The sequence below is a fragment of the Cherax quadricarinatus genome, chromosome 21, assembly GCF_038502225.1.
Source record: "Cherax quadricarinatus isolate ZL_2023a chromosome 21, ASM3850222v1, whole genome shotgun sequence".
Classification (NCBI taxonomy): Eukaryota; Metazoa; Arthropoda; class Malacostraca; order Decapoda; family Parastacidae; genus Cherax; species Cherax quadricarinatus.
In genome coordinates, this window is record NC_091312.1 from 45,329,111 (window position 1) to 45,355,484 (window position 26,374).

Below are 26,374 nucleotides of genomic sequence, written 5' to 3' on the forward strand. Positions count from 1 at the left end.
ACAACAATAATAATAATAATAATAATAATAATAATAATAATAATAATAATAATAATAATAATAATAATAATAATAATAATAATAATAATAATAATAATTATAATAATAATAATAATAATAATAATAATAATAATAATAATAATAATAATATTATTATTATTATTATTATTATTATTATTATTATGAAAAGTAAACAACATAGTGATGTTCTCCTTGTGGTGCTGAGGAAGTGGTGTAGGTAGTGACGTCACCTCCTGCTAACGCTCAGGAACGTGTTAATAACACTGTACACACGAGGGTCCTGCACCTGCTGCTGATCCTGCTGCTCATACCACTGTTCCTGCTGCTCCTGCTACTGTTCCTGCTGTATTAACATTTATTGGGTGAACTTTGAAGGTAATAATTTGTGTTGAGGGTGACCAGGGAGCTGTGATACAGTAAGGGCAGACACGTGCAGAGTTGAACATACCGAGGAAACGTTTCGCCCCCCACCCCACCCAGTTGGCTGCTTAAGATAAGATAAAATAAGATTTGGTGCGTCATCCAGGACTGTCTTGGCTTATATCCATTGTGGTCCTTTAGTCTTGTTCCCCCAGGATGCCACCCACACCAGGTGACTAACCCAGGTACCTACTTACTGCTAGGTTCAAATCTCGCCACTAAATTAAACTGGAATTGACCAACTTCCATCTATGTTGCACCAACCGAGCCCACACAAGTCACCACAATTATTAAGTCACATAAAAATAAATCAGTAAATCTGACTCAAGTCCCGCCATTACACACGAGAGGAATATGTTATTTCGCCCATTATTTCAATCCTCTTTAACAAATCACTAGAGAGCAGCACTAGACACACTACTCAAGTTAGGAAAGGTTACACCAAAACAACTACAGGATAATATCAAACTTGCTGTTCCTATCCAAAATCTTCAAGAAACTCGTGCACAAGAGATTATACTCCTTTATAACAGCACAAAAATCCTCATTATTATTATTATTATTATAATAAAAAAGAAGCGCTAAGCCACAAGGGCTATACAGCACAAAAATCCTCAAGCCCTGCCAATTTGGCTTCAGGAAAAACAAAAGCACAAATGACTCAATTGTGAAAATGCTATACCTGTTTTACATGATGGTAGGATTGCTGGTGTCTTTTTTTCTGTCTCATAAACATGCAATATTTCATGTACTGTTTGTTACTGTACTTACACTTAGGTCACACTACACATATATGTACAAGCATATATATACACACACCTCTGGGTTTTCTTCTATCTTCTTACTAGTTCTTGTTCTTGTTTATTTCTGCTTATCTCCATGGGGAAATGGAACAGAATTCTTCCTCCGTAAGCCATGTGTGTTGTAAGAGGTGACTAAAATGCCGGGAGCAAGGGGGTAGTAACCCCTTCTCCTGTATATATTACTAAAGTTAAAAAGAGAAACTTTTGTTTTTCTTTTTGGGCCACCCCGCCTCGGTGGGATACGGCCGGCACGTTGAAAGATCATACCTACAGCCTCTCCTAACTTAGTGACGTACTCATTTACTGACAACTCAGACTTAGGACAGGCTCTCTGACCAGTAGAGCTGATATCCTCTATTCTTTTTATTACAATGTACAGTACACTATTGTATAAACATTTCAAAATATGTATACAGTGGACCCCCGCATAACGTTGGCATCGCATAGTGTTAAATCCGCATAGCGATACATTTTATCGCTAAAATTTTGCCTCGTGTAGTGCTAAAAAATTCGCTCAACGCGATTCGTCCGAGACACGTCCATGCGGCCTGAGCCAGCCTCACTTGTTCTGTCAGTGGCATTGTTTACAAGCCAGCTTCCGCGGTAACATTCAAGTATACAATTGGAACATTTCGTATTATTACAGCCTTTTTATAGTGATTTCACCTGAAAAATAAGTGACCATGGGCCCCAAGAAAGCTTCTAGTGCCAACCCTACAGGAATAAGGGTGAGAATTACTGTGGAGATGAAGAAAGAGATCATTGCTAAGTATGAAAGTGGAGTGCGTGTCTCCGAGCTGGCCAGGTTGTATAGCAAACCCCAATCAACCATCGCTTCTATTATGTCCAAGAGAACAGCAATCAAGGAAGCTGTTCTTGCCAAAGGTTTAACTGTGCTTTCGAAACAGAGATCGCAAGTGATAGAAGATGTTGAGAGACTGTTATTGGTGTGGATAAACGAAAAACAGATAGCAGGAGATAGCATCTCTCAAGCGATCATAAGTGAAAAGGCTAGAAAGTTGCACGAGGATTTAATTAGAAAAATGCCTGCAACTAGTGATGATGTGAGTGAATTTAAAGCCATCAAAGGTTGGTTTGAGAGGTTTAAGAGGCGTAGTGGCATACATAGTGATAAGGCATGGTGAGGCTGCCAGTTCGGACCAAAAAGCAGCTGAAAAATATGTGCATGAATTCAAGGAGTACATAGACAGTGAAGGACTGAAACCTGAACAAGTGTTTAATTGTGATGAAACAGGCCTGTTTTGGAAGAAAATGCCAAGCAGGACCTACATTACTCAGGAGGAAAAGGCACTCCCAGGACATAAGCCTATGAAAGACAGGCTTACTCTTCTCATGTGTGCCAATGCTAGTGGTGATTGCAAAGTGAAGCCTTTATTAGTGTATCACTCTGAAACTCCCAGAGCGTTCAGGCAAAAGAATATCCTCAAGGCTAATTTGTGTGTGCTGAGGAGGGCAAACAATAAGGCATGGGTCACTAGGGACTTTTTCTATGACTGGTTACACCAAGCATTTGCCCCCACTGTGAAAAATTACCTAACTGAAAAGAAATTAGACCTTAAGTGCCTCCTGGTGTTAGACAATGCCCCTGGTCATCCTACAGACGTGGCAGAGCGACTTTGTGGGGACATGAGCTTCATTAAGGTCAAGTTTTTGCCTCTTAATACCACTCCTCTCCTGCAGCCCATGGACCAGCAGGTTATTGCAAACTTCAAAAAACTGTACACAAAAGCTCTGTTTGAAAGGTGCTTTGTAGTGACCTCAGAAACTCAATTGACTCTAAGAGAGTTTTGGAGAGATCACTTTAATATCCTCAATTGTGTAAACCTTATAGGTAAGGCTTGGGAGGAAGTGACTAAGAGGACCTTGAACTCTGCTTGGAAGAAACTGTGGCCAGAATGTGTAGACCAAAGGGATTTTGAAGGATTTGAGGCTAACCCTGAGAGGAGTATGCCAGTTGAGGAATCAGTTGTGGCATTGGGGAAGTCCTTGGGGTTGGGGGTTAGTGGGGAGGATGTGGAAGAGTTGGTGGAGGAGGACAATGAAGAACTAACCACTGATGAGCTGCTAGATCAACTTCAACAGCAAGAGGCCACACCTGAGGAAATTGCTTTGGAGGAGGGGAGAGAGAAATTGAAGAAGTTGCCTACTTCAAAGATTAAGGAAATCTGTGCAAAGTGGCTTGAAGTGCAAACCTTCATGGATGAAAATCACCCTCAGGCAGCTATTGCAAGCCGTGCTTGTGACTATTACACTGACACTGTTGTGAAACACTTTAGGAAAGTCATAAAGGAACGAGAGGTACAGGCCACTATGGACAGATATGTTGTGCGACAGAAGTCCAGTGAACATTAAAATGGTATAAAATACCGACAGGTTGTGTCTTACCTAACAGAAGTCCAGTGACTCTGAAGCTGGTCCTAGTGGCATTAAAAGAAGAAGGGAAGCAACCCCGGAAAAGGACTTGACACCTCAAGTCCTAATGGAAGGGGATTCCCCTTCTAAACACTAAAACCATCTAGTCTCCCCTCCTCCCATCCCATCAATCATCACCACATCTTCAATAAAGGTAAGTGTCATGTAACTGTGCATGTTTTCTTAAGTTTGTGTGTATTAAAATTAATATTTCATGTGGTAAAATTCTTTTTTTCATACTTTTGGGTGTCTTGCACGGATTTGATTTCCATTATTTCTTATGGGAAAATTAATTCGCATAACGATAATTTCGCTTAACATTGAGCTCTCAGGAACGGATTAATAGCGTTATGCGGGGGTCCACTGTACTAAAAATGTTATAAATGGTGCATGGGTGACATGAAAACAATATCAAAGATGGTTGACATAAACCCAATATCATTATATTATGCTCCTCATTTAGTGACGAATTCATTTATCGACGCAGTGTTAGGAATGGAACTCTGGCGTTAAGTGAGGAGAGGCTGTATTATAAAGTTTAACTGATAAATTATACACAATAAGTGGAGAATTATCACTTTTTCACTGATGGGAAGCTTATATTAGGCTTTGAACTGCCAGCTTCTCGATTTTTGTGCTTTGTGACCATTATTATGCAAAATTAAGAGGTATTTTTGAGCCACAGTAAACTGAGGAAAACTGAAACTGCAGATAACCAATCAGTGGATATGGGGGTTCTACTGTACTAAAATAGAGATGAATTTCATAGGTATCAGTACCAGAAGTAGATTGAAATCGACCTAAAATTAACAAATATTAAATTTTTCCAATTTTCGTGAGGATGGGTAAGATTCCCCTATACCCCACAGTCTGTTTCATGAGCTTTTACTAGACCTGATTCAATTATTGGGACTGTAAATCATGACTAATCATAAACTCTTCAACTTCCTTAGGGATGCTGATCTTACCGAGACTGATTAACCGATTAGTCCTTAACAGATCCTTGCACTATCTTTTATTAGTTAGTACCAACTACCTCATATCATATGTTTTTATTTTTTTTATTCTATTACTTGCTTACAGTTTGAAATTAAGACACATGTGCAACGTCTGGGTATCTTTATTGTAGACGTTTCACCATCCAGTGGCTTATCAATACAAATTCCAGGACATAATTTGAAGACAGTAGAACTGTATACAGAAGATGAGGTAATCAGTCCCTCAGCCTTGGAGTTGGTGCAAAGAGCACCGTAGTCGTGGAGGTTCTGGAGTAGAGGCAAGGAGCCTGGTGCTTATATACTAACATCAAGTGAAAAGGGGACATGTAGCAGATGAGGGGATAGTCACTGGTAGGCAGAATTTCCCAGTGGAAGTAGGTCCTACCCAAAGAGATGCGTTAGTTGTAGTAGTAGTTGTCATAGCTGTGAAGAAGGTTATGTACGTGTCCTCTGCTCCAGAACCTCCATGACTACGGTGCTCTTCGAACCAACTCCAAGGCTGAGGGACTGATTACCTCATCTTCTGTATATAGTTCTACTGTATTCAAATTATGTCCTGGAATTTGTATTGATAAAGCCACTGGATGGCAAAACTTCTACAATAAAGATACCCAGGTGTTGCACATGTGTCTTAATTTCATGTTGTTGGCATTGTATACCATTCTTGTACAACTCATCAGAGATTGCAACATCATGGAATCTTGATTCTGAGGACATGCACATAACCTTCCCAGCTACGACAACTACTACTACAACTAACCCATCTCTTTGGGTAGGACCTACTTCCACTGAGGAATCTCGCCTACCAGTGACTTTGCCCTTGTCTGCTACACATCCCCTTTCCGCCTGACGTTAGTATATAAGCGCCAGGCTCCTTGCCTTTGCTCCAGAACCTCCACGACTACAGTGCTCTTCGAACCAACTCCAAGGCTGAGGAACTGATTACCTCATCTTTTGTATATAGCTCTACTGTATTCAAATTATGTCCTGGACTTTGTATTGATAAAGCCACTGGATGGCAAAATGTCTACAATAAAGATACCCAGGTGTTGCACATGTGTCTCAATTTCATCTTGTCGATATTGTGTACCATTCTTGTGCTTGCATTTTGTGCTGTAAGTCAAATCTTACTGTTTAAATTTGTTTAATACCATATTTACTATCAGTCCATTTTATATTTTTGTATCATTATTTGTTTAGTCTCTCTGTATTCTTTTATAATAGTTCTCTGCATACCAGTACTTTGTACTACCTTTTATAAATTTTCATATTACCTCCAGTGCAATATTGAATCCTAAAAGTGTGCAATATTGATTTAATACTTGTCTTTCTTCATCTTTCAACAAACCAGCCATATCCCACCGAGGCAGGGTGGCTTAAAAAGAAAAACAAAAGTTTCTCTTTAGTAATGTATACAGGAAAAGGAGTTACTAGCCCCTTGCTTCTGGCATGTTAGTCGTCTCTTACGACATGCATGACTTAAAGAGGAAGAATTCTGTTCCACTTCCTCATGGAGATGAGAGGAAATAAACAAGAATAAGAAATAGTAAGAAAATAGAAGAAAATACAGAGGAGTGTGTATATATATGCTTGTAAATGCATATGTAGTGTGACCTAAGTGTAAGTAGAAGTAGCAAGACATACCTGAAAGCTTGCTTGTTTATGAGACAGAAGAAAGACACCAGCAATCCTACCATCATGTAAAACAAATGCAGGCTTCTGTTTTACAAGTCACTTGGTCGGATAGTAGTACTACCTCCCTGGGTGGTTGCTATCAACCTACTACCTAGGATGAAAGTAAATATGCTCTAACTTACAGGTGGTAAATGGTAAGGACATTACTGGCATAAAACTGATAAAAATTGAGAAAACTCATAACATACAAAAAAAAAAAAATTTAATACTTGTCATAGTCATTATATCAGCTTATTAATAGTTAATAGTATCTTTTCTGTTATATATACATCCTTAATCCTGCTTTAATCATATGATTGCAAACATTGATCCTGATATTAACCTCTTATTAAATGACAGAGAGTGGTGAAGCAATGTAAAAAGAGAGCAAATATTGTTTCAGCCTATGGAACAATATTCTTCTCCAGACTGAGGGACTAACCACCTCAAAACTTCAAGGGTGATGGACTGATTACATCGTTTTCACGTCTTCTGCTTCTATCAACTTTTCTGTACTCGACTGAAGAAGCCTACTGTGTAGGCGAAATGTTTCGAAATGAAGATACCTAACTGTTGCATGTGTGTGTCTTACCTAACATCAACAAATTTTGTTGAAAATAAGAAAAAGTTTTGGAGTGAGATTAACAAGTTAAGGAAGTCTAGAGAACAAGTGGATTTGTCAGTTAAAAATAGGAGAGGAGAGTTATTAAATGGAGAGTTAAAGGTATTGGGAAGATGGAGGGAATATTTTGAAGAACTGTTAAATGTTGATGAAGATAGGGAAGCTGTGATTTCATGTATTGGGCAAGGAGGAATAACATCTTGTAGGAGTTAGGAAGAGCCAGTTGTGAGTGTGGGGGAAGTTCGTGAGACAGTAGGTAAAATGAAAGGGGGTAAGGCAGCTGGGATTGATGGGATAAAGATAGAAATGTTAGAAGCAGATGGGGATATAGTTCTGGAGTGGTTGGTGCTATTATTTAATAAATGTATGGAAGAGGGTAAGGTACCTAGGGATTGGCAGAGACCATGCATAGTTCCGCTGTACAGTGGACCCCCGGTTAACGATTTTAATCCGTGCAAGAGGGCTCATCGTTATGCGAAATAATCGTTATGCGAATGAATTTTCCCCATAAGAAATAATGGAAATCAAATTAATCCGTGCAAGACGCCCAAAAGTATGAAAAAAATTTTTTTTTACCACATGAAATGTTAATTTTAATACACACAAACTGAAAAAGGCATGCACAATTAAATGACACTTACTTTTATTGAAGATCTGGTGATGATTGATGGGATGGGAGGAGGGGAGAGCATTATCTTCTTACTGTTTAGAAGGGGAATCCCCTTCCATTACGACTTGAGGTAGCAAGTCCTTTTCCGGGGTTACTTCCCTTCTTCTTTTAATGCCACTAGGACCAGCTTCAGAGTCACTGGACCTCTGTCGCACAACAAATCTGTCCATAGAGCTCTGTACCTCCCGTTCCTTTACGATTTGTCTAAAATGGGCCACAACATTGTCATTGAAATAGTCACCAGCACGGCTTGCAACAGCTGTGTCAGGGTGATTTTCATCTATAAAGGTTTGCAGTTCAACCCACTGTGCACACATTTCCTTAATCTTTGAAGTAGGCACAATGGATTCCACAACTGGCATAGGCTTCTCAGGGTTAGCCCCAAACCCTTCAAAATCTTTCTTAATTTCCATACTAATTCTCACCCTTTTTACCACAGGGTTGGCACTAGAAGCTTTCTTGGGGCCCATGGTCACTTATTTTCCAGAAACAGCACCGAAAACACTGTAATAATACGAAATATTCCGAGTGTATGCTTGGATGTTACCGCGGAGGCTGGCTGGTAAACAATGGGACGGCCGGCACATGTGAGGCTGGCTGAGGGCACATTGGACGCGTCTCGGACGAAAATCGGTAAGCGGGTTTTTAATCGGTATGCGCGGCAAAAATTTTGCGATAAAAGTAATCGGTATGCGGAAAAATCGCTATGTGATGCCATCGTTATGCGGGGGTCCACTGTATAAAGGCAAAGGGGACAAAAGAGAGTGCAAAAGTTATAGGGGGACAAGTCTATTGAGTATACCTGGTAAAGTGTATGGTAGAGCTATTATTGAAAGAATTAAGAGTAAGACGGAGAATAGGATAGCAGATGAACAAGGAGGCTTTAGGAAAGGTAGGGGGGTGTGTGGACCAGGTGTTTACAGTGAAACACGGGACATGAAACCTCCCACTATCGTCCCATTGCTCTTACCAGTGCAGTTTGCAAAGTGATGGAACGCCTAGTAAATAGACGTTTAGTGTGGTATTTAGAGACACACAACAGTCTCTCCACTCGTCAATATGGCTTTCGTAAGGGACGTTCTACCATAGACCCCTTACTACGCTTGGATACGTATGTTCGTAAGGCCTTTGCGAATAACCACTCGGTTATTGCCATATTTTTTGACCTTGAGAAGGCATATGACACAACTTGGCGGTATAATATTTTAGCCCAAGCCCACTCCTTAGGCCTTCGAGGCAATCTTCCATCCTTCCTTAAGAACTTTTTAACTGACAGGCATTTCCGTGTTTGGGTTAATAATGTGCTCTCCCCGGACTTTATCCAAGCTGAAGGTGTCCCCCAGGGATGTGTTCTGAGCACAACACTTTTTCTCCTTGCTATTAATGATTTGGCCTCTAGTCTTCCATCAAATATTTGGTCATCACTCTATGTTGATGACTTCGCTATTGCCTGTGCAGGCGCTGACTGTCACCTCATTACAGTTTCTCTCCAGCATGCAGTCGACCGTGTTTCCAATTGGGCCACCACACGTGGGTTTAAATTTTCCAGCACTAAAACCCACCAAATTACTTTCACTAGACGCTCTGTCATCTTCGATCATCCTTTGTACCTCTATGGCTCCCGTATCCCTGAACGTGATACAGTCAAGTTTCTGGGCCTCCTCTTTGATCGTAGGTTATCCTGGAAACCTCACATTACCTCTCTGAAGGCAACTTGTCACAGCCGGCTGAACCTTCTTAAAACCCTTGCTCGTCTTTTATGGGGAGCTGATCGTCGAACCCTCCTTCGCCTACATTCCACCCTTATTTTATCGAAACTTGATTATGGTGACCAGATCTATTCAGCGGCATCTCCTGCTACTCTCTCTAGCCTTAACCCCATTCATCACCAAGGATTACGTTTATGCCTTGGTGCTTTTCGCTCTTCCCCTGTCGAGAGCCTCTATGCAGAAGCGAATGTTCCATCCTTATCCAATCGCCGTGATGCCCATTGCCTTCGCTACTATGTACGCTCTCATGATCTCCGCAATCCTTCCATTTATAGAATGGTCACTGATATTAGTAGACATTCTTTATTTGTTCGCCGCCCCTGTTTACTCCGTCCCTTCTCTCTTTGCCTTCATTCGCTGTTATCTTCTCTTCAATTACCACCTTTCTATGTTCATGTAGCATCTCACCTTTCCCTACCCCCCTGGGAAGTTCCAGCTGTTCGAGTCTGTTCTTTCTCTCTCCCTTGCTCGAAAGCCCAACTGTCTACGGTCGCTTCCCGCTCTCTTTTTCTTGGCCACTTTCACTCTCATTCTCATGCCATTGCTGTGTACACAGATGGCTCTAAGTCTTCTGACAGCGTAGGATTCGTAGCAGTGTTTCCGGACAGCGTCGTACGAGGGCATTTACTATCTTCGGCTAGTATTTTTACTGCTGAATTGTATGCCATCCTTGCAGCACTTATCCGTATTGCATCTATGCCTGTGTCATCATTTGTGGTTGTCTCAGACTCCCTTAGTGCTTTACAGGCTATACAGAAATTTGATACCTCACCCCTTAGTCCTCCTTATCCAACTTTGGCTACGCCGCATCTTTACCAAGCATAAAGATATTGTCTTTTGTTGGGTCCCTGGTCATGTTGACGTACAGGGCAATGAACAGGCAGACACTGCTGCGCGGTCAGCAGTACATGACCTACCAGTTTCATATAGAGGTATTCCATTTACGGACTATTTTGCTGCAATATCTTCCCACCTTCACACCCGTTGGCAACACTGTTGGTCTACTATGCTCGGCAACAAACTTCAGTCTATTAAACCAAGTATAGGTTACTGGCCGTTGTCTTATCACCAGTGTCGAGGTTGGGAGACTACTCTCTCCCGTCTTCGCATTGGCCATACTCGTCTTACTCGTGGATATCTCATGGAAAGGCACCCTGCTCCTCTCTGAGAATTGCCAAGCTCCATTATCAGTCAGCCACATTCTGTTGGACTGCCCACTTTATCATCGAGCACGCAGAATTTACCTCCGTCGTCGTCTTCGCTCCACTGCTCTCTCTTTACCTTCCCTTCTCGCTGATGGACCCACCTTTCATCCGGACTCTGTCATTGACTTTTTGACAACAACTGACTTACTTCACAAATTCTGATACCTTCAGCCCTTTCTACTTCAATCTCTTGCTACCCTCTACCCCCGTACTATCCCCTGCCCCGCTGTTTTCTGTAACCTACTGATCATCCCTCCTCCCTTCTGCCATCCAATACCCTTGCTTCCTTCCCTACCCTGCAGCGCTGTATAGCCCTTGTGGCTTAGCGCTTCTTTTTGATTATAATAATAATTACAGTGAAACATATAAGTGAACAGTATTTAGATAAGGCTAAAGAGGTCTTTGTGGCATTTATGGATTTGGAAAAGGCGTATGACAGGGTGGATAGGGGGGCAATGTGGCAGATGTTGCAGATGTATGGTATAGGAGGTAGGTTACTGAAAGCAGTGAAGAGTTTTTACGAGGATAGTGAGGCTCAAGTTAGAGTATGTAGGAAAGAGGGAGATTATTTCCCAGTAAAAGTAGGCCTTAGACAAGGATGTGTGATGTCACCGTAGTTGTTCAATATATTTATAGATGGGGTTGTAAGAGAAGTAAATGCAAGGGTCTTGGCAAGAGGTGTGGAGTTAAAAGATAAAGAATCACACATACAGTGGGAGTTGTCACAGTTGCTCTTTGCTGATGACTCTGTGCTCTTGGGTGATTCTGAAGAGAAGTTGCAAAGATTGGTGGATGAATTTGGTAGGGTATGTAAAAGAAGAAAATTGAAAGTGAATACAGGAAAGAGTAAGGTTATGAGGATAACAAAAAGATTAGGTGATGAAAGATTGGATATCAGATTGGAAGGAGAGAGTATGGAGGAGGTGAATGTATTCAGATATTTGGGAGTGGACGTGTCAGCGGATGGGTCTATGAAAGATGAGGTGAATCATAGAATTGATGAGGGGAAAAGGGTGAGCGGTGCACTTAGGAGTCTGTGGAGACAAAGAAATTTGTCATTGGAAGCAAAGAGGGGAATGTATGAGAGTATAGTTTTACCAACGCTCCTGTATGGGTGTGAAGCATGGGTGATGAATGTTGCAGCGAGGAGGAGGCTGGAGGCAGTGGAGATGTCATGTCTGAGGGCAATGTGTGGTGTGAATATAATGCAGAGAATTTGTAGTTTGGAAGTTAGGAGGAGGTGCGGGATTGCCAAAACTTGTCCAGAGGGCTGAGGAAGGGTTGTTGAGGTGGTTCGGACATGTAGAGAGAATGGAGCGAAACAGAATGACTTCAAGAGTGTATCAGTCTGTAGTGGAAGGAAGGCGGGGTAGGGGTCGGCCTAGGAAAGGTTGGAGGGAGGGGGTAATGGAGGTTTTGTGTGCTAGGGGCTTGGACTTCCAGCGGGCATGCGTGAGCGAGTTTGATAGGAGTGAATGGAGACAAATGGTTTTTAATACTTGATGTGCTGTTGGAGTGAGAGCTAAGTAACATTTATGAAGGGATTCAGGGAAACTGGCAGGCTGGACTTGAGTCCTGGAGATGGGAAGTACAGTGCCTGCACTCTGAAGGAGGGGTGTTAATGCTGCAGTTTAAAAACTGTAGTGTAAAGCACCCTTCTGGCAAGACAATGATGGAGTGAATGATTGTGAAAGTTTTTCTTTTTCGGGCCACCCTGCCTTGGTGGGAATCAGCCAGTGTGTTAATAAAGAAAAAAAAAATGACACGATCCTAACAATAATTACCTTTATTACACTGCCAGTCAAGCTAAGACATTACCCAGTGCCAAAAATAACATAACAGTATTGAATTATAATGTCAGATCATTAAGCAAACACTATGATGATCTCCAAGCACTACTCGGTTCTCTAAATGTCAGTATGTCTATCATTACTCTCACTGAAACATGGCTAATATATGATGTTACTAACATCTATGCCATCTCTAGCTACATGGCCTTACACAATTGTAGGCCAGACCAATTAGGAGGTGGCACAGCTGTATACTACTCTGATGAACTTGAATGTATAAAATCTACTTGCACAAGGGATGACTATGGTGAATATATATTTGCCAAATTTAAATCCGAAGACCTTAAAAAACCTTAACAGTTGGAGCAATCTACAGAGTACCTCACTCCAATATTTATTCATTTAGTGAAAAACTATGAAACGTGATAACTGACGCAGAGATGAATAAACACCACCTGATACGTACAGTGGACTTCAACATAAACCTCATCCATGACTATGATCCACAAGTAACTAAATTCACAAGCATTATAAGCAGCTGCTTACTTCTGCCAACTACGGGTGGCCCTCCACATTTGCGAGGGTTAGGGGATCAAGAACCTCGCGAATGTTGAAAATTCGCGAATGTTTGGTGCACAAACATTTTTTTACGGAAATATAATAATATCATTTACTTAGCCTAACAATACTGCTTCCTTAACCTATTGAACCATGAGCAGTCATAAAACACATGAAAGCATTGTAAAATACATACATGTATTGTACTTTATATACATACTTGTTATAGTTTTAAAACAATGAACAAATAAAACACACACCAGTTGTAAGGTTAGGCAGATGAACTCTGACGACTTGTGATGATGATAACAGTGACGATGATGATGGTGATGATAGCCATGCAGTTACTGATGACAGTTGAATGGAGGTGATTATATGGAGCGTAACTGCATGGCATGATGAATCTAGTGTGTGGATTCTAACTCTTTACTGCCAGCATCACGGCTGATAATAGGCAGTGGATCATCGACATTGCTAGAGTCAGAGTTAGCAATGGGAGTAGTGGCAGGTTTCCTTGTGAAGAACATTGTGATGGGCAACTGAGACAGTCTCCTCTTGTCCTTGGAGGCAAAGAGGGAATGTATGAGAGTATAGTTTTACCAACGCTCTTATATGGGTGTGAAGCATGGGTGATGAATGTTGCAGTGAGGAGAAGGCTGGAGGCAGTGGAGATGTCATTTCTGAGGACAATGTGTGGTGTGAATATAATGCAGAGAATTCGTAGTTTGGAAGTTAGGAGGAGGTGCGGGATTGCCAAAACTGTTGTCCAGAGGGCTGAGGAAGGGTTGTTGAGGTGGTTCGGATATGTAGAGAGAATGGAGCGAAATAGTGACTTCAAGAGTGTATCAGTCTGTAGTGGAAGGAAGGTGGGGTAGGGGTCGGCCTAGGAAAGGTTGGAGGGAGGGGGTAAAGGAGGTTTTGTGTGCGAGGGGCTTGGACTTCCAGCAGGCATGCGTGAGCGTGTTTGATAGGAGTGAATGGAGACAAATGGTTTTTAATACTTGACGTGCTGTTGGAGTATGAGCAAAGTAACGTTTATGAAGGGATTCAGGGAAACCGGCAGGCCGGACTTGAGTCCTGGAGATGGGAAGTACAGTGCCTGCACTCTGAAGGAGGGGTGTTAATGTTGCAGTTTAAAAACTGTAGTGTAAAGCACCCTTCTGGCAAGACAATGATGGAGTGAATGATGGTGAAAGTTTTTCTTTTTCTGGCCACCCTGCCTTGGTGGGAATCGGCCGGTGTGTTTATAAAAAAAAAAAATCTACAGAGTTTTGTAGGGAATTATGCTCCTATCAATGTCATTCATCACCTTCAAAGCCCTCAGCATCGATGAGTCTGTCATAAAAAAATTGTTTGAGCTCTGCTGTCATTCTCATCGCCTGACCTGGTTTTTTCAAGGGTGAGGGCTTTAGGTTGACTGGCCTCAGCAACACTCTTCTCTTCTTCATCCTTATTCTCTGCCTGCACATTCTCCAGCAACTCTTCATCATTTAGGCCCAATGCATGTTCTTCAGTTAGTTCTCTCACCTCACCCTCCTGCATGTCCTCAAACCCTTCACCACCAACTAGCCTTGCTAGCTCCACAGTCATCCTCGCGACTTTGTTAACCTTGTCCTGAGTAACTGGACAGTGACCGAGTTAGTGGCAGGCTGGCTGCCGGTTGAAGGGGTAAGAGGGAGGGTAGTAGGGACACAGCTGGAAGCATAAATATGATTGGCAGCTGGGCATTCGCAAATGTTCGAAGCTCACGAAAGTGGAACTCGTGAATGTGGAGGGCCACCAGTATAACAAAACCTACAAGAATCTGAGACAAATGCCTCTTTACTTGATCATATCTGGATAAACACTATACAGTGGACCCTCATTTTTTTTTGTGATTAATCCATTCCAGAGAGTGTGCTGAAAGTTGAAATTCATGAATGGCAAAACCATTCTCCCCATAAGAAATAATGGAAATACAATTAATCTGTTCTAGTCACCCAAAAATATTAAAAAAAGTATATTTTTTCCAAATTAAATAAAGATTTATATACAGAAAACAATGAGAAATCAAGTACAATAGACCGTCATTTAACATGAGTTTATTTGGCACGATTCGGGTATAGCACAATTGAAGAATGGCGGCACAATTTTATGTAACACATCGTAAAATTAAACAAGGTTCAGTTTGCGGGAAGGAAAAAAAATTCCTTTTCCTCAAGTGGCCGCCTTGTTGTGGATCAGCCGGGGAGACCTTCTGCCATCCCCTGCCACCCAGTGACACCACCTCACCATTCCAGCATTCGTAGTTTATACATGTCCGGTATTTTTCTGCTACCAGCTAGCTGTGTTTATGAATTCTGTTTTGAACTTTTAATTACTATATCTTATATCTGCCAAGGAATCATGACACCCAGTAGGCATACCAGTGTTGCTGAAAGTGGCAAGAAAAGGTACATAAAAGCATTTAAGTCAGAATTAACGAAGGAAACAAAGATATTAGACAAGACATAAATAACCTGTGGCCTTAATGAAGTGTTACTTTGTACACATAAAAAGAGGTAAACATAAGTTTGTGTGACTTACTGACTTGACTGAATGACTTACTGGCTTAACTGACTGACTGAATGATTTAAACACTCCAGCACAACCATCAGTACCTTTAGTACCAGAACCTCTATCATCCATCTCATCCCGGTAGGGCCACAGCAAAACTCTGCACTCTTCACAATTATCCACAAACACCAGCACCCACAATTTAAGGTAAGAAATACTATTATTTCTGTTACATTTGTAGTCTTAACCAGTAAAAACAACATAATACATCACAACAATGAACTACAATTACATATTCACTTTTATTTTTCTAAGATGTGGAGGCCTAAAAAAAAGTTGTTTGGCTTTTTTGGAGCTCCCAGGAATGTAACCCTAATTTTCCCATAAGTTCTTCAATTCATCTAACACGGTTTTACCTAACACGCCATTTTCAGGAATGTAACTATAGTGTTAAATGACGGTCTACTGTACAACATACAGGCCTCCCTCAACATTCACGTTTTCAACTTTCACGGGCTTCACACATTCGCGAATTACCGACTGCCAAATTCCCAGCCGCCAAATCGTATTTAAGTTTCCCGCCACCTGCGAGTCCCTACTACCCTCCCTCTGACCCCCCCAACTGGCAGCCAGCCCTCTCACCAGTGTGGTGAATGTTTTGTTTGTTCATTATTTGCTATTAAACTACAGTATAAATAATGTAAACCCATTCAGGATTGCATATTGGAATGACTATTTGGACAGGTATTGGACGGTGACATCATGTGTTGACTCTTGAACTCAGCAAAGAATCAAACATTTCTGCTACTGCTAATAATAACAATAGTAGTAGTAGTAATAATACTAATAATGATGATAATAAATTATAATAATAGTAAATACAATAGAATTGAAGAAAGAAATTGTACAAAAATACGAAGGAGTGGTTGACACATCGTCAGTGTGGCTTTGTTTATGCTGGAGTGAGCATTAGTCTCCGTGCTCTTCTAAACATTTCACAATAATTCATTGTGTTTGGTGCTTGTAGATTGAATGCGACTGGAGTGGTTGAGGCAGTGGTTGGGGAAGCGGTTGAGGCATTGGGTGAGGCAGTGGTTGAGGCAATGGTAGAGGCAGTGTGTGAGGCAGTGGTTGAGTCAGCAGTAGAGGCAGTGGGTGAGGCAGCAGATGAGGCAGTGGGTGAGGCAGCAGTTGAGGCAGCAGGTGAGGCAGTGGTATTTAATAACATATTACCTGGAGTTTACCTGGAGAGAGTTCCGGGGGTCAACGCCCCCGCGGCCCGGTCTGTGACCAGGCCTCCCTGGTCACAATAATAATAATAATAATAATAATAATAATACATGTTATTAGTAATATGTATTATTATTATTTATAACATGTTATTAAATACCACTGCCTCAACTGCTGCCTCTACCATTGCCTCAACTGCTGCCTCTACCACTGCCTCAACCACTGCCTCAACCACTGCCTCACCCACTGCCTCACCCACTGCCTCACCCACTGCCTCACCCACTGCCTCACCCACTGCCTCACCCACTGCCTCTACCATTGCCTCACCCACTGCCTCACCCACTGCCTCAACCACTGCTTCTACCACTGCCTCTACCATTGCCTCACCCACTGCCTCACCCACTGCCTCACCCACTGCCTCACCCACTGCCTCACCCACTGCCTCACCCACTGCCTCACCCACTGCCTCACCCACTGCCTCACGCACTGCCTCACGCACTGCCTCACGCACTGCCTCTACCATTGCCTCAACCACTGCCTCACCCACTGCCTCACCCACTGCCTCACCCACTGCCTCACCCACTGCCTGTCCGAATAGCCATTCCAATATGCAGTCATGAATGGGTTTACATTATTTATACTGTAGTTTAATAGTTAATAATGAACAAACAAAACACTCACCACAATGATGGGAGGGCTGGCTGCCAGTTGGGAGGGTCGGAGGGAGGGTTGTAGGAACTCGCAGTGGTCGAGAAAGTGGAGGCAGTGGTATTTAATAACATACCTGTTATTAAACCATAACATGTATTTAGTACAATTTACGACATTTTCATGTATTTTATGATTGATCGTGGTTCAACAAGTTAAGGAAGAAGTATTGTATTATATTTCCCTACAATGTATTGGGGCACCAAACATTCGCGATTTTTCAACATTCACGAGGCTCTTGATCCCCTAACCCTCGCGAATGTTGAGGGAAACCTGTATATAAAATAATAACATTACACTTACCTTTATTGAAGACATCTGGGTAGATGGAAGATGTGAGGAGGGGAGAGGATGAAGGTACACTATTGTTTGGAAGGGGAATCCCCTTCCATGAAGACTTCAGGTACCAAGTCCTTTTCCGGGGTTACTTCCCTTCTTTGTCTTTTAATGGCACTGGGACCAGCTTGAGTCACTTGAAATGCAGTTTAGTCATATACACAATACAGTGGACCCTCGCCTAACGAACGCATCGCATAACGTTAAATCCACCTAATGAAGCGTTTGAGCGTCAAAATTTTGCCCTGCCTAACGATAAAAAACTTGCTCAACGTGATTCGTCCATGACCTGTTCACGTGTGGCCAGTGTTTACAAGCCAGCCAGTGGGGTAGCATCTATGCATACATTCAGTACATTTCACCTTATCCCAGTGTTTTTAGTGCTTGTAACTCCAAAATAAGTCACCATGGGCCCCAAGAAAGCTTCTAGTAAAGTAAAAGGACACAAGTGCAACTAATGTGACATTTATACACTATACCCTGTGGAGGCTGTGACAAGATTTACGTAGGTGAAACAGCCAGAAACCTCGACACCCGCCTCAATGAACACATTTACGCATGTAGGAACGATAACCTGAACAACGCCTGTGTACAACACCGAAATTCCACCAATCATCTCATGAAATTCAGAGACGCCCAATTAGTGATCAAAGAAACTAATTTCCGCAGACGCAAGTGCCTCGAATCAGCACTGAGTGCTGTTTCGAATACAATTAAACAAAACAACGGCAGCTTCACCATCTCCGAAGTCTTAGCAAGAATCCTCCTGAAAACAGTAAACCCTGCCATCACATAGTCTCTCCTGTTATACTACACCAAGCACAGAGAGTGAACACTGAAACAAGCTGCCTCATTCCAGTTTATATTTGTCCAACCTATTTTTATGTTACCCAAGTAATAGCTTTTATATCCTTTTACTCATGTACGAATTAATTGCTCTACCATATTGTATTACTTTTGTCACTACCACTACTACCACTAGTGAACATCGAAATGGTACCTCACTAGTATTCACCTCACTCTGAGCCTTTATATACCCTCTGTGTCCATGTATTGTTTGTAATGGCTTGATAAAGCTCCTGGAGAGCGAAACGTTGCCACAATAAATGTCACATTAGTTGCACTTGTGTCCTTTTACTTTACATATTGTCGGTAATTCTACCAACTTTATTACAAAGCTTCTAGTGTCAACCCTGTGGTAAAAAGGGTGAGAATTAGTATGGAAATTGAGAAAGATTTTGAAGGGATTGGGGCTAACCCTGAGAAGCCTATGCCAGTTGTGGGATCCATTGTGCCTACATCAAAGATTAAGGAAACGTGTGCAAAGTGGGTTGAAGTGCAAACCTTTATAGGTGAAAAATCACCCTAACACAGCTATTGCAAGCCGTGCTGGTGACTATTACAATGACAATGTTGTGTCTCATTTTAGGAAAATCTTAAAGGAATCCGAGGTACAGAGCTCTATGGACAGATTTGTTGTGCAACAGAGGTCCAGTGACTCTCAAGCTGGTCCTAGTGGCATTAACCCTTTCAGGGTCCGTCCCATAGATCTACGGCTTTACATTCAGGGTCCAAACCGTAGATCTACGTCATGAGCTCAGCTCACTCTGATAAACTGTGAGTGGTACACTTGGGCCTAGATATGAGAGAATACATCTATGTGGTATGTGTGCACCACATAAAACAAATCCTGCAGCACACTGTGTATAATGAGAGAAAAAAACTGAAACCAAGATTTTCGATTAAAACAGCAACTTTGCAGTGTTTTTTCGTATGTTTTTTGTAGTTGTATTTGCAATTTCTTGGTCTCATTTGCTAGAATGGAAGACATATTACAGAAATAGAGATGATTTTGATTGGTTTTAGCACTGGAAATGGCTTGAAACTGAGCTCAAAGTAGCGTAAATGTTAAATTTTTGCCGATGTTCAAGAGTAAACAAACGACCTCACACATCTAATACACACCAGCTGGTGGGTCTAATATACATTCACAAATGTGGTGGTGATATTTATACAATTATTACAATATTGCATAACAGTAAATCTTCTATTTTTTGGTGTGAATAAAAATTCATTGTGAATAAAAAATCAAAATGGGATTTATTTGTAAAGCCTCAAAACGTAACTAATGAACAGAGGAAATGTTAGTTTAATGCCAGGAATACCTACATTGTTTATTCTGGATGCTATTTTGAAATTGGAATATTTTGAACTTTGTGTTAAATTGGCCAAATTACCAATTTCCGATCACTTTATTTTGTAGTTGAAACAGTTGACTTGGCGATTTCTTGTGCTCAATCGATAGAATAGAAGTAATACTAGTGAAATAGCTAAGAATTTGGTCGACTGGAATGATGTAATTGGCCTAAAATGGGAGTCAAAGTCGGCAAAATCGCCGATTCGTAAATATCGCTGACACATCAAAATTCGCGAGAGCATAATTTCGCCAATTTTCCATCAAATTTAGTACTTTTTGTTTTATTACCTTCACAAAAAGATTCTCTACCATTTCATAAGAAGAAAAAATAAATTTTTTTTTTGGAAAATTCTTGGACACTGGGGCACCACTTCAGATTTTGGCCTTGGACCCTGAAGGGGTTAAAAGTAGAAGGGAAGTAACCCCGGAAAAGGACTTGCTACCTCAAGTCTTCATGGAAGGGGATTCCCCTTCCAAACAATAACAACTTCCACCATCTCCCCTCCTCCCATCCCATCAATCATTACCAGATCTTCAATAAAGGTAAGTGTCATGCATTCTTTATTTAGTAGAGTAGTAATTGTGCATGTCTTCTTCTCATTGGGAGTATAAAAATGTATATTTCATGTGGTAAAATTTTTTTTTTTTTCATACTTTGGGGTGTCAGGAACGGATTAATTTGATTTCCATTATTTCTTATGGGGAAAATTAATTCGGCTAACGATGAGCTCTCAGGAACGGATTAATATCGTTAGGCGAGGGTCCACTGTATTGTACTTATATAATTACTTTTGTGTGCCCACATGCATGTGTGTGTCTGGTTACTTACAAATGGTTGGGTCACAGCTTGATTTAAACCCCCACCCCCCTCCCCCGCCTCACCATGCGTGTAGATGCATGCTTGTTTTAGTTACTAGGTGTGTGTGTGTGGGGGGGGTATACAGTGGACCCTTTGTTATCAGCCGTAATCTGTTCCAGAAGTTCGGTCTAAATCTGAAAAGGTCAAAAACTGTAATAATATTTCCAATAAGAATTAATGTAAAGACAGTTAATCCATTCCAGACACCCAAAAATATTAACAAAAAATACATTTTTTGAAGATTAACTATAATTTTACATATACAAAACAGAGAGAAAATATAAAGCACTAATTTTACTAATAAATGAACATTACATATCTTTATTGAAGACTCTTATTGGCATATGGAAGAAGGCAAGGAGGGATCACTTTCCTTCTTTGTCTTTTCTGCCACTAGAACCAGCTTGAGAGTCACTGCATCCCTGTTGCACAAAAAAGCTGTCCATTCCCTGCCTCCCTGCTTGCTACACTCCCTCCCTGCTTGCTATACTCCCTCCCTGCCTGCTACACTTCCTGCCTTCCTGCTACACTCCCTGCATGCCTGCTACACTCCCTCCCTGCCTGCTACACTTCCTGCCTTCCTGCTACACTCCCTCCCTGCCTGCTACACTCCCAGCATGCCTGCTACACTCCCAGCATGCCTGCTACACTCCTTGCCTCTATGCCTGCCTGCCTTGAATTCTATCATGTTTCCCACTTTCTTTACCAAAGGGCTGGCACTAGGAACTTTCTTTGGGCCCATGGTGACTTATTTTGCAGTTGCACTCAATAAACAACCACAAAAAACAATGAATTATGACAAAATGTTTGGACAAATGCATGGAGTCTTGCTCACTTGCCCAGAGACTGTTAGACTGACTCATGAATGCGGCAGAGTTGTGCATCGATGCGTCCAATACGGCCGATTTCCAAGTTGATGGCCGAAATCTGGGATAGAATTTCAGCCGAAAAAGAGGCTGAAATCTGGAATGGCTGATATCCAGAACGGCCAATAAGCGAGGGTCCACTGTACATGCATATACAAATATGTGTATACAGGTACGAGTTTTATTCATTCCTTGAAACTGTATACAACATTTTTTCAGTTAATTGCCAGCATGATTTATTTTTATTTTGTTGGCTTCCATTTTTAAGACATAGATATAATTTAGTTTAAGTCCAACTTGATTTGTTATGGGTAATAAGTTTCCAGTTTGCAGCATTTTCACACAATCATTTCTTTTCAGAAAAGCTTGAACAATGGGGGTTAGATCAAGAAAGAAGAACCGTTCCAAGTTTCGGTATCGAGCAAATTCGAACAGAAAGCAAATGAAAATGAAAAAAAAGATCAACCCATGCATTGACTGGTGAGGTTTTTATGTTTTGTAACTGGTCATACATCACATCTAGGAAATACATTGTTATTGAGCACTGCTACATGACTAGATGCTGTATTTGTTATTCTTATTATTTCTCTATTTATTCAATTTCAGATTTTTATTTCTTTTTGTGCTGCACAGAAATAATGTAGTTTACATGTAATAAAACATTGTTAGACAAAAGAAAGCTTATAGTATGCAATGCATTTTCGGAAAACTAATACTAATGCTTAAGCCCTTAACTCTTTGACTGTTGAGGTCGTATATATACGTCTTACGAGGTGCCGTGTTTGACGTGTATGTACTCATAAATTCTAGCGGCTTCAGATCAAGCAGGAGAAAGCTGGAAGGCCCACATGTGAGAGAATGGGTCTGTGTGGTCAGTGTGCACCATATAAAAAAAAAATCCTGGAGCATGCAGTGCATAATGAGAAAAAAAAACTGACCGTTTTTTTTTTTTTTTTTTTTAATTAAAATGCCGACTTTGTGGTCTATTTTCATATAGTATTTATGGTTGTATCCTTGTTTTCTTGGTCTCATTTGATAGAATGGAAAACATATTATAGAAATAGAGGTGATTTTGATTCATTTTACTATAAAAAGAACCTGGAAATGGAGCACAAACTAGGGGAAATGTTTGATTTTTGCCGATGTTCAAAAGTAAACAAATGATGTCGTTGTCCAATAAATATCCAACTAGCCATTCTAATATGCAGTCATGAATGGGTTGATGTTATTTATACAATTATTATAGTATTGCAGTAGTCTGCATAACAGTAAATCTTCTATTTTTTGTTTGAAAAAAATTCAAAACAGAAATCAAGAGTAATATCAGAGGGGCTTGGAGATGTGACTGATGAACAAAGAAAATGTTATTTTAGAGCCAGGAATGTCTGCATTGTTCATTCTGGACCTTATTTTGAAATTGTCATATTTTTTAATTTTCGTGAAATTGGCCAAATTGCAAATTTCTGACCACGTTATTGGATAGTTGAAATCGGTAAATGGGCAGTTTCTTGTACTCAGTCGATAGAAAAAAAATGGAGCTCTAAAGAAATAGCTATGAGTTTGGTCGACTGAAACAATGGAATTAGCCGAAAATAGGGCTCAAAGTGGGCGAAATCGCCGATTTGTAAATACAGTGGACCCCCGCATACCGTTGGCCTTACATAACGTTAAATCCGCATACCGCTACATTTTATCGCCAAGATTTTGCCTCGCATACCTCTAAAAAGCCCGCTCAACGCTGTTCGTCTGAGACGCGTCTATGTGCAGCCTGAGCCACGCTCACATGTTCCGCCGGTGGCATTGTTTACCAGCCAGCCTCCGCGGTAACATCCAAGCATACAATCGGAACATTTCGCATTATTACAGTGTTTTCGGTGATTTTATCTGCAAAATAAGTGACCATGGGCCCCAAGAAAGCTTCTAGTGCCAACCCTACAGCAATAAGGGTGAGAATTACTATAGAGATGAAGAAAAAGATCATTGATAAGTATGAAAGTGGAGTGCGTGTCTCCGAGCTGGCCAGGTTGTATAATAAACCCCAATCAACCATCGCTACTATTGGTGGTACAGCTGCTGCTGCTGCTGTACCACCATCAGCTGCTGCTGCACTGTCAGCTGCTGCTGCTGCTGCAGCACTGTCAGCTGCTGCTGCTGCTGCAGCACTGTCAGCTGCTGCTGCTGCTGCTGCTGTAGCACCATCAGCTGCTGCTGCTGCTGCTGTACCACCATCAGCTGCTGCTGTAGCACTGTCAGCTGCTGCTGCTGTTGTACCACCGTCAGGTGCTGCTGTAGTACTGTCTGCTGCTGCTGTAGCATCGTCTGCTGCTGCTGTAGCATCGTCTGCTGCTGCTGTAGCACTGTCAGCTGCTGCTGCTGTTGTACCACCGTCAGTTGCTGCTGCTGCTGTAGTACCGTCTGCTGCTGCTGTAGTACCGTCTGCTGCTGCTGTAGCATCGTCTGCTGCTGCTGTAGCACTGTCAGCTGCTGCTGCTGTTGTACCACCGTCAGCTGCTGCTGCTGCTGCTGTAGTACCGTCTGCTGCTGCTGTAGTACCGTCTGCTGCTGCTGTAGCATCGTCTGCTGCTGCTGTAGCACTGTCAGCTGCTGCTGCTGCTGCTGTAGCACCGTTGTTGGTGTGGCTTATTGAGAATACCAAGAAACAATTAACCCCAGAGGATTTGCCACCCAGGATAACCCAAAAAAGTCAGTGTCATCGAAGACTGTCTAACTTATTTCCATTGGGGTCCTTAATCTTGTCTCCCAGGATGCAACCCACACCAGTCGACTAACACCCAGGTGAACAGGGAAAAATGCCTGGAACTAGTGCTCATATTGGTGAATTTTAAGCCAGCAAAGGTTGGTTTGAGAGATTTAAGAATCGTAGTGGCATACACAGTGTGATAAGGCCTGTTCTGGAAGAAAATGCCAAACAGGACCTACAGTACTCAGGAGGAAAAGGCACTCCCAGGACACAGTGTCTCATCAGTCATTGCTGCATCTTCAATAAAGGTAAGTGTCATTTATTCTTCATTTAGTAGAGTAGTACATGCACAATATATATTGTGCATGTACTACTATACTATTGTGCATGCATCCTTCTCTTTGTGTGTAGGAAAATGTATATTTCATGTGGTAAAATTTTTTTTTCATACTTTTGGGTGTCTTGCACGGATTAATTTGATTTCCATTATTTCTTATGGGGAAAATTCATTCGCATAACGATAATTTCGCATAACAATGAGCTCTCTTGCACGGATTAATATCGCTATGCGGGGGTCCACTGTATCACCAAGGTTGCTAACTTCGCGAGAGCATAATTCCATCAGTTTTCCATCAAATTTCGTGTTTTTGGTGTCATTACTATCGGGAAAAGATTCTCTATCATTTCATAAGATTTTTTTTTTTTTTTTGCGACACCAGGAGACACTTCAGGATTGGGGGTGTCGACAGTCAAGGGATTAACTATCCTAATGTAGATCTACGTTCTCTCGCCCAGCGCTCCGAATATTTTGCAAAAAAAAAATTTTTTTTTTTGTAATTAAAGAGGGTAATTTTCCGTGTGTAATAAGACCAAAAAAAAAAATTTTTTTTAGGGTCAGTATTTACTGAGATACAAGGCCACGAAGTTGGTGCTGGATGCTAACCTGACAGCAACATGGAGTCCTGCCGCTTGCAGAAGTGTTGCCAATATACCTTTTTTTTTTTTTCCTGATGATTACAATTTGCAGTAGCTCCTATGATTACATAACCAATGTTTGTTCTGACACTAATATTAGGTACTGAAGTAGTACATAGTCACAAACACACTGATAGGTGAACATTTTCATCTGCCTTGGTCACATACTATTGTCTAGAAATATATAGAAAGTATTTATAGGTCCCAGCAATGTTTTAGACATGCTGGAGTATATATGAAACTCCTTGAAGTGTGGTGTAAGAAGAGTGTCACTCCTATGCTGACAGTGCAGCAGTGGAGTGACATCTGATGATTGTGCACTACCTTGGCTTTGTTTTCATTGTTACACTCAAACATATCTGTCGCTGTCTGTCTGTCTGTGTATCTGTCACTGTCTGTCTAGCTCTGTCTCTGTTTATCTGTCTTCTTATCTCTCTCTACTCACCTGTTTGTACTCACTTGTGGTTGCAGGGGTTGAGACATAGCTCCTAGCATTGCCTCTTCACTGATTGCTACTAGGTCCTCCTGAACATGTGAAAATGTGTATTACTTGCCAGTCATGCTTATTATGCCTTATATATACAAGCACTGTATAACACTTTGTCTGGATTTTTGGGGGGTTACCCTAGGTAACTTACACTGAATAATTGTATTTGTGTACCTGTGAGACAGGGATAGACAGAGGTAGGGATGGATAGAGACAGGGATGGATAGAGACAGGGATGGACAGAGACCGAGATGGGGACAGAGACTGAGATGGGGACAGACAGAGACGGAGACAGACAGACAGACAATCAAAGTCAATCAGCCAGCCAGTCAGTCAGCCAGCCAACTGGCCAGCAACTGGCCAGCCAACTGGCCACCCATCCAGCTAGCCTGCCGAACATGCTCCCACAAGGTAGTGGTCCCAGATTTTTTTAATACTGCTGACACCGAGTATTAAGACCCATTCTATACTGATCAGGCATCTCAGGCCAATCGTACCAAATTTGGAGGCAGGAAAA

At 41.5% G+C, this 26,374-nt stretch overlaps 1 protein-coding gene across 3 annotated transcripts in view; it reads left to right on the forward strand.

The window, feature by feature from the left end:
• The first annotated feature begins 237 nt into the window (after window positions 1–237).
• The window catches only part of LOC128689179 (nucleolar protein 16), an 88,246-nt gene continuing 62,109 nt past the window's right edge, over window positions 238–26,374 (forward strand). Inside the window, exons 1-2 of one of the 3 annotated variants that reach the window (XM_070087417.1) lie at window positions 238–396; window positions 22,055–22,174. In XM_070087417.1, coding sequence (XP_069943518.1) covers window positions 22,068–22,174 — 107 coding nt within the window. In that variant the 5' untranslated portion in view covers window positions 238–396; window positions 22,055–22,067. Of the gene's footprint in view, window positions 397–484; window positions 627–22,054; window positions 22,175–26,374 lie in introns of those variants that run through there. The other 2 variants (XM_070087420.1, XM_070087419.1) reach the window with 2 other exon arrangements.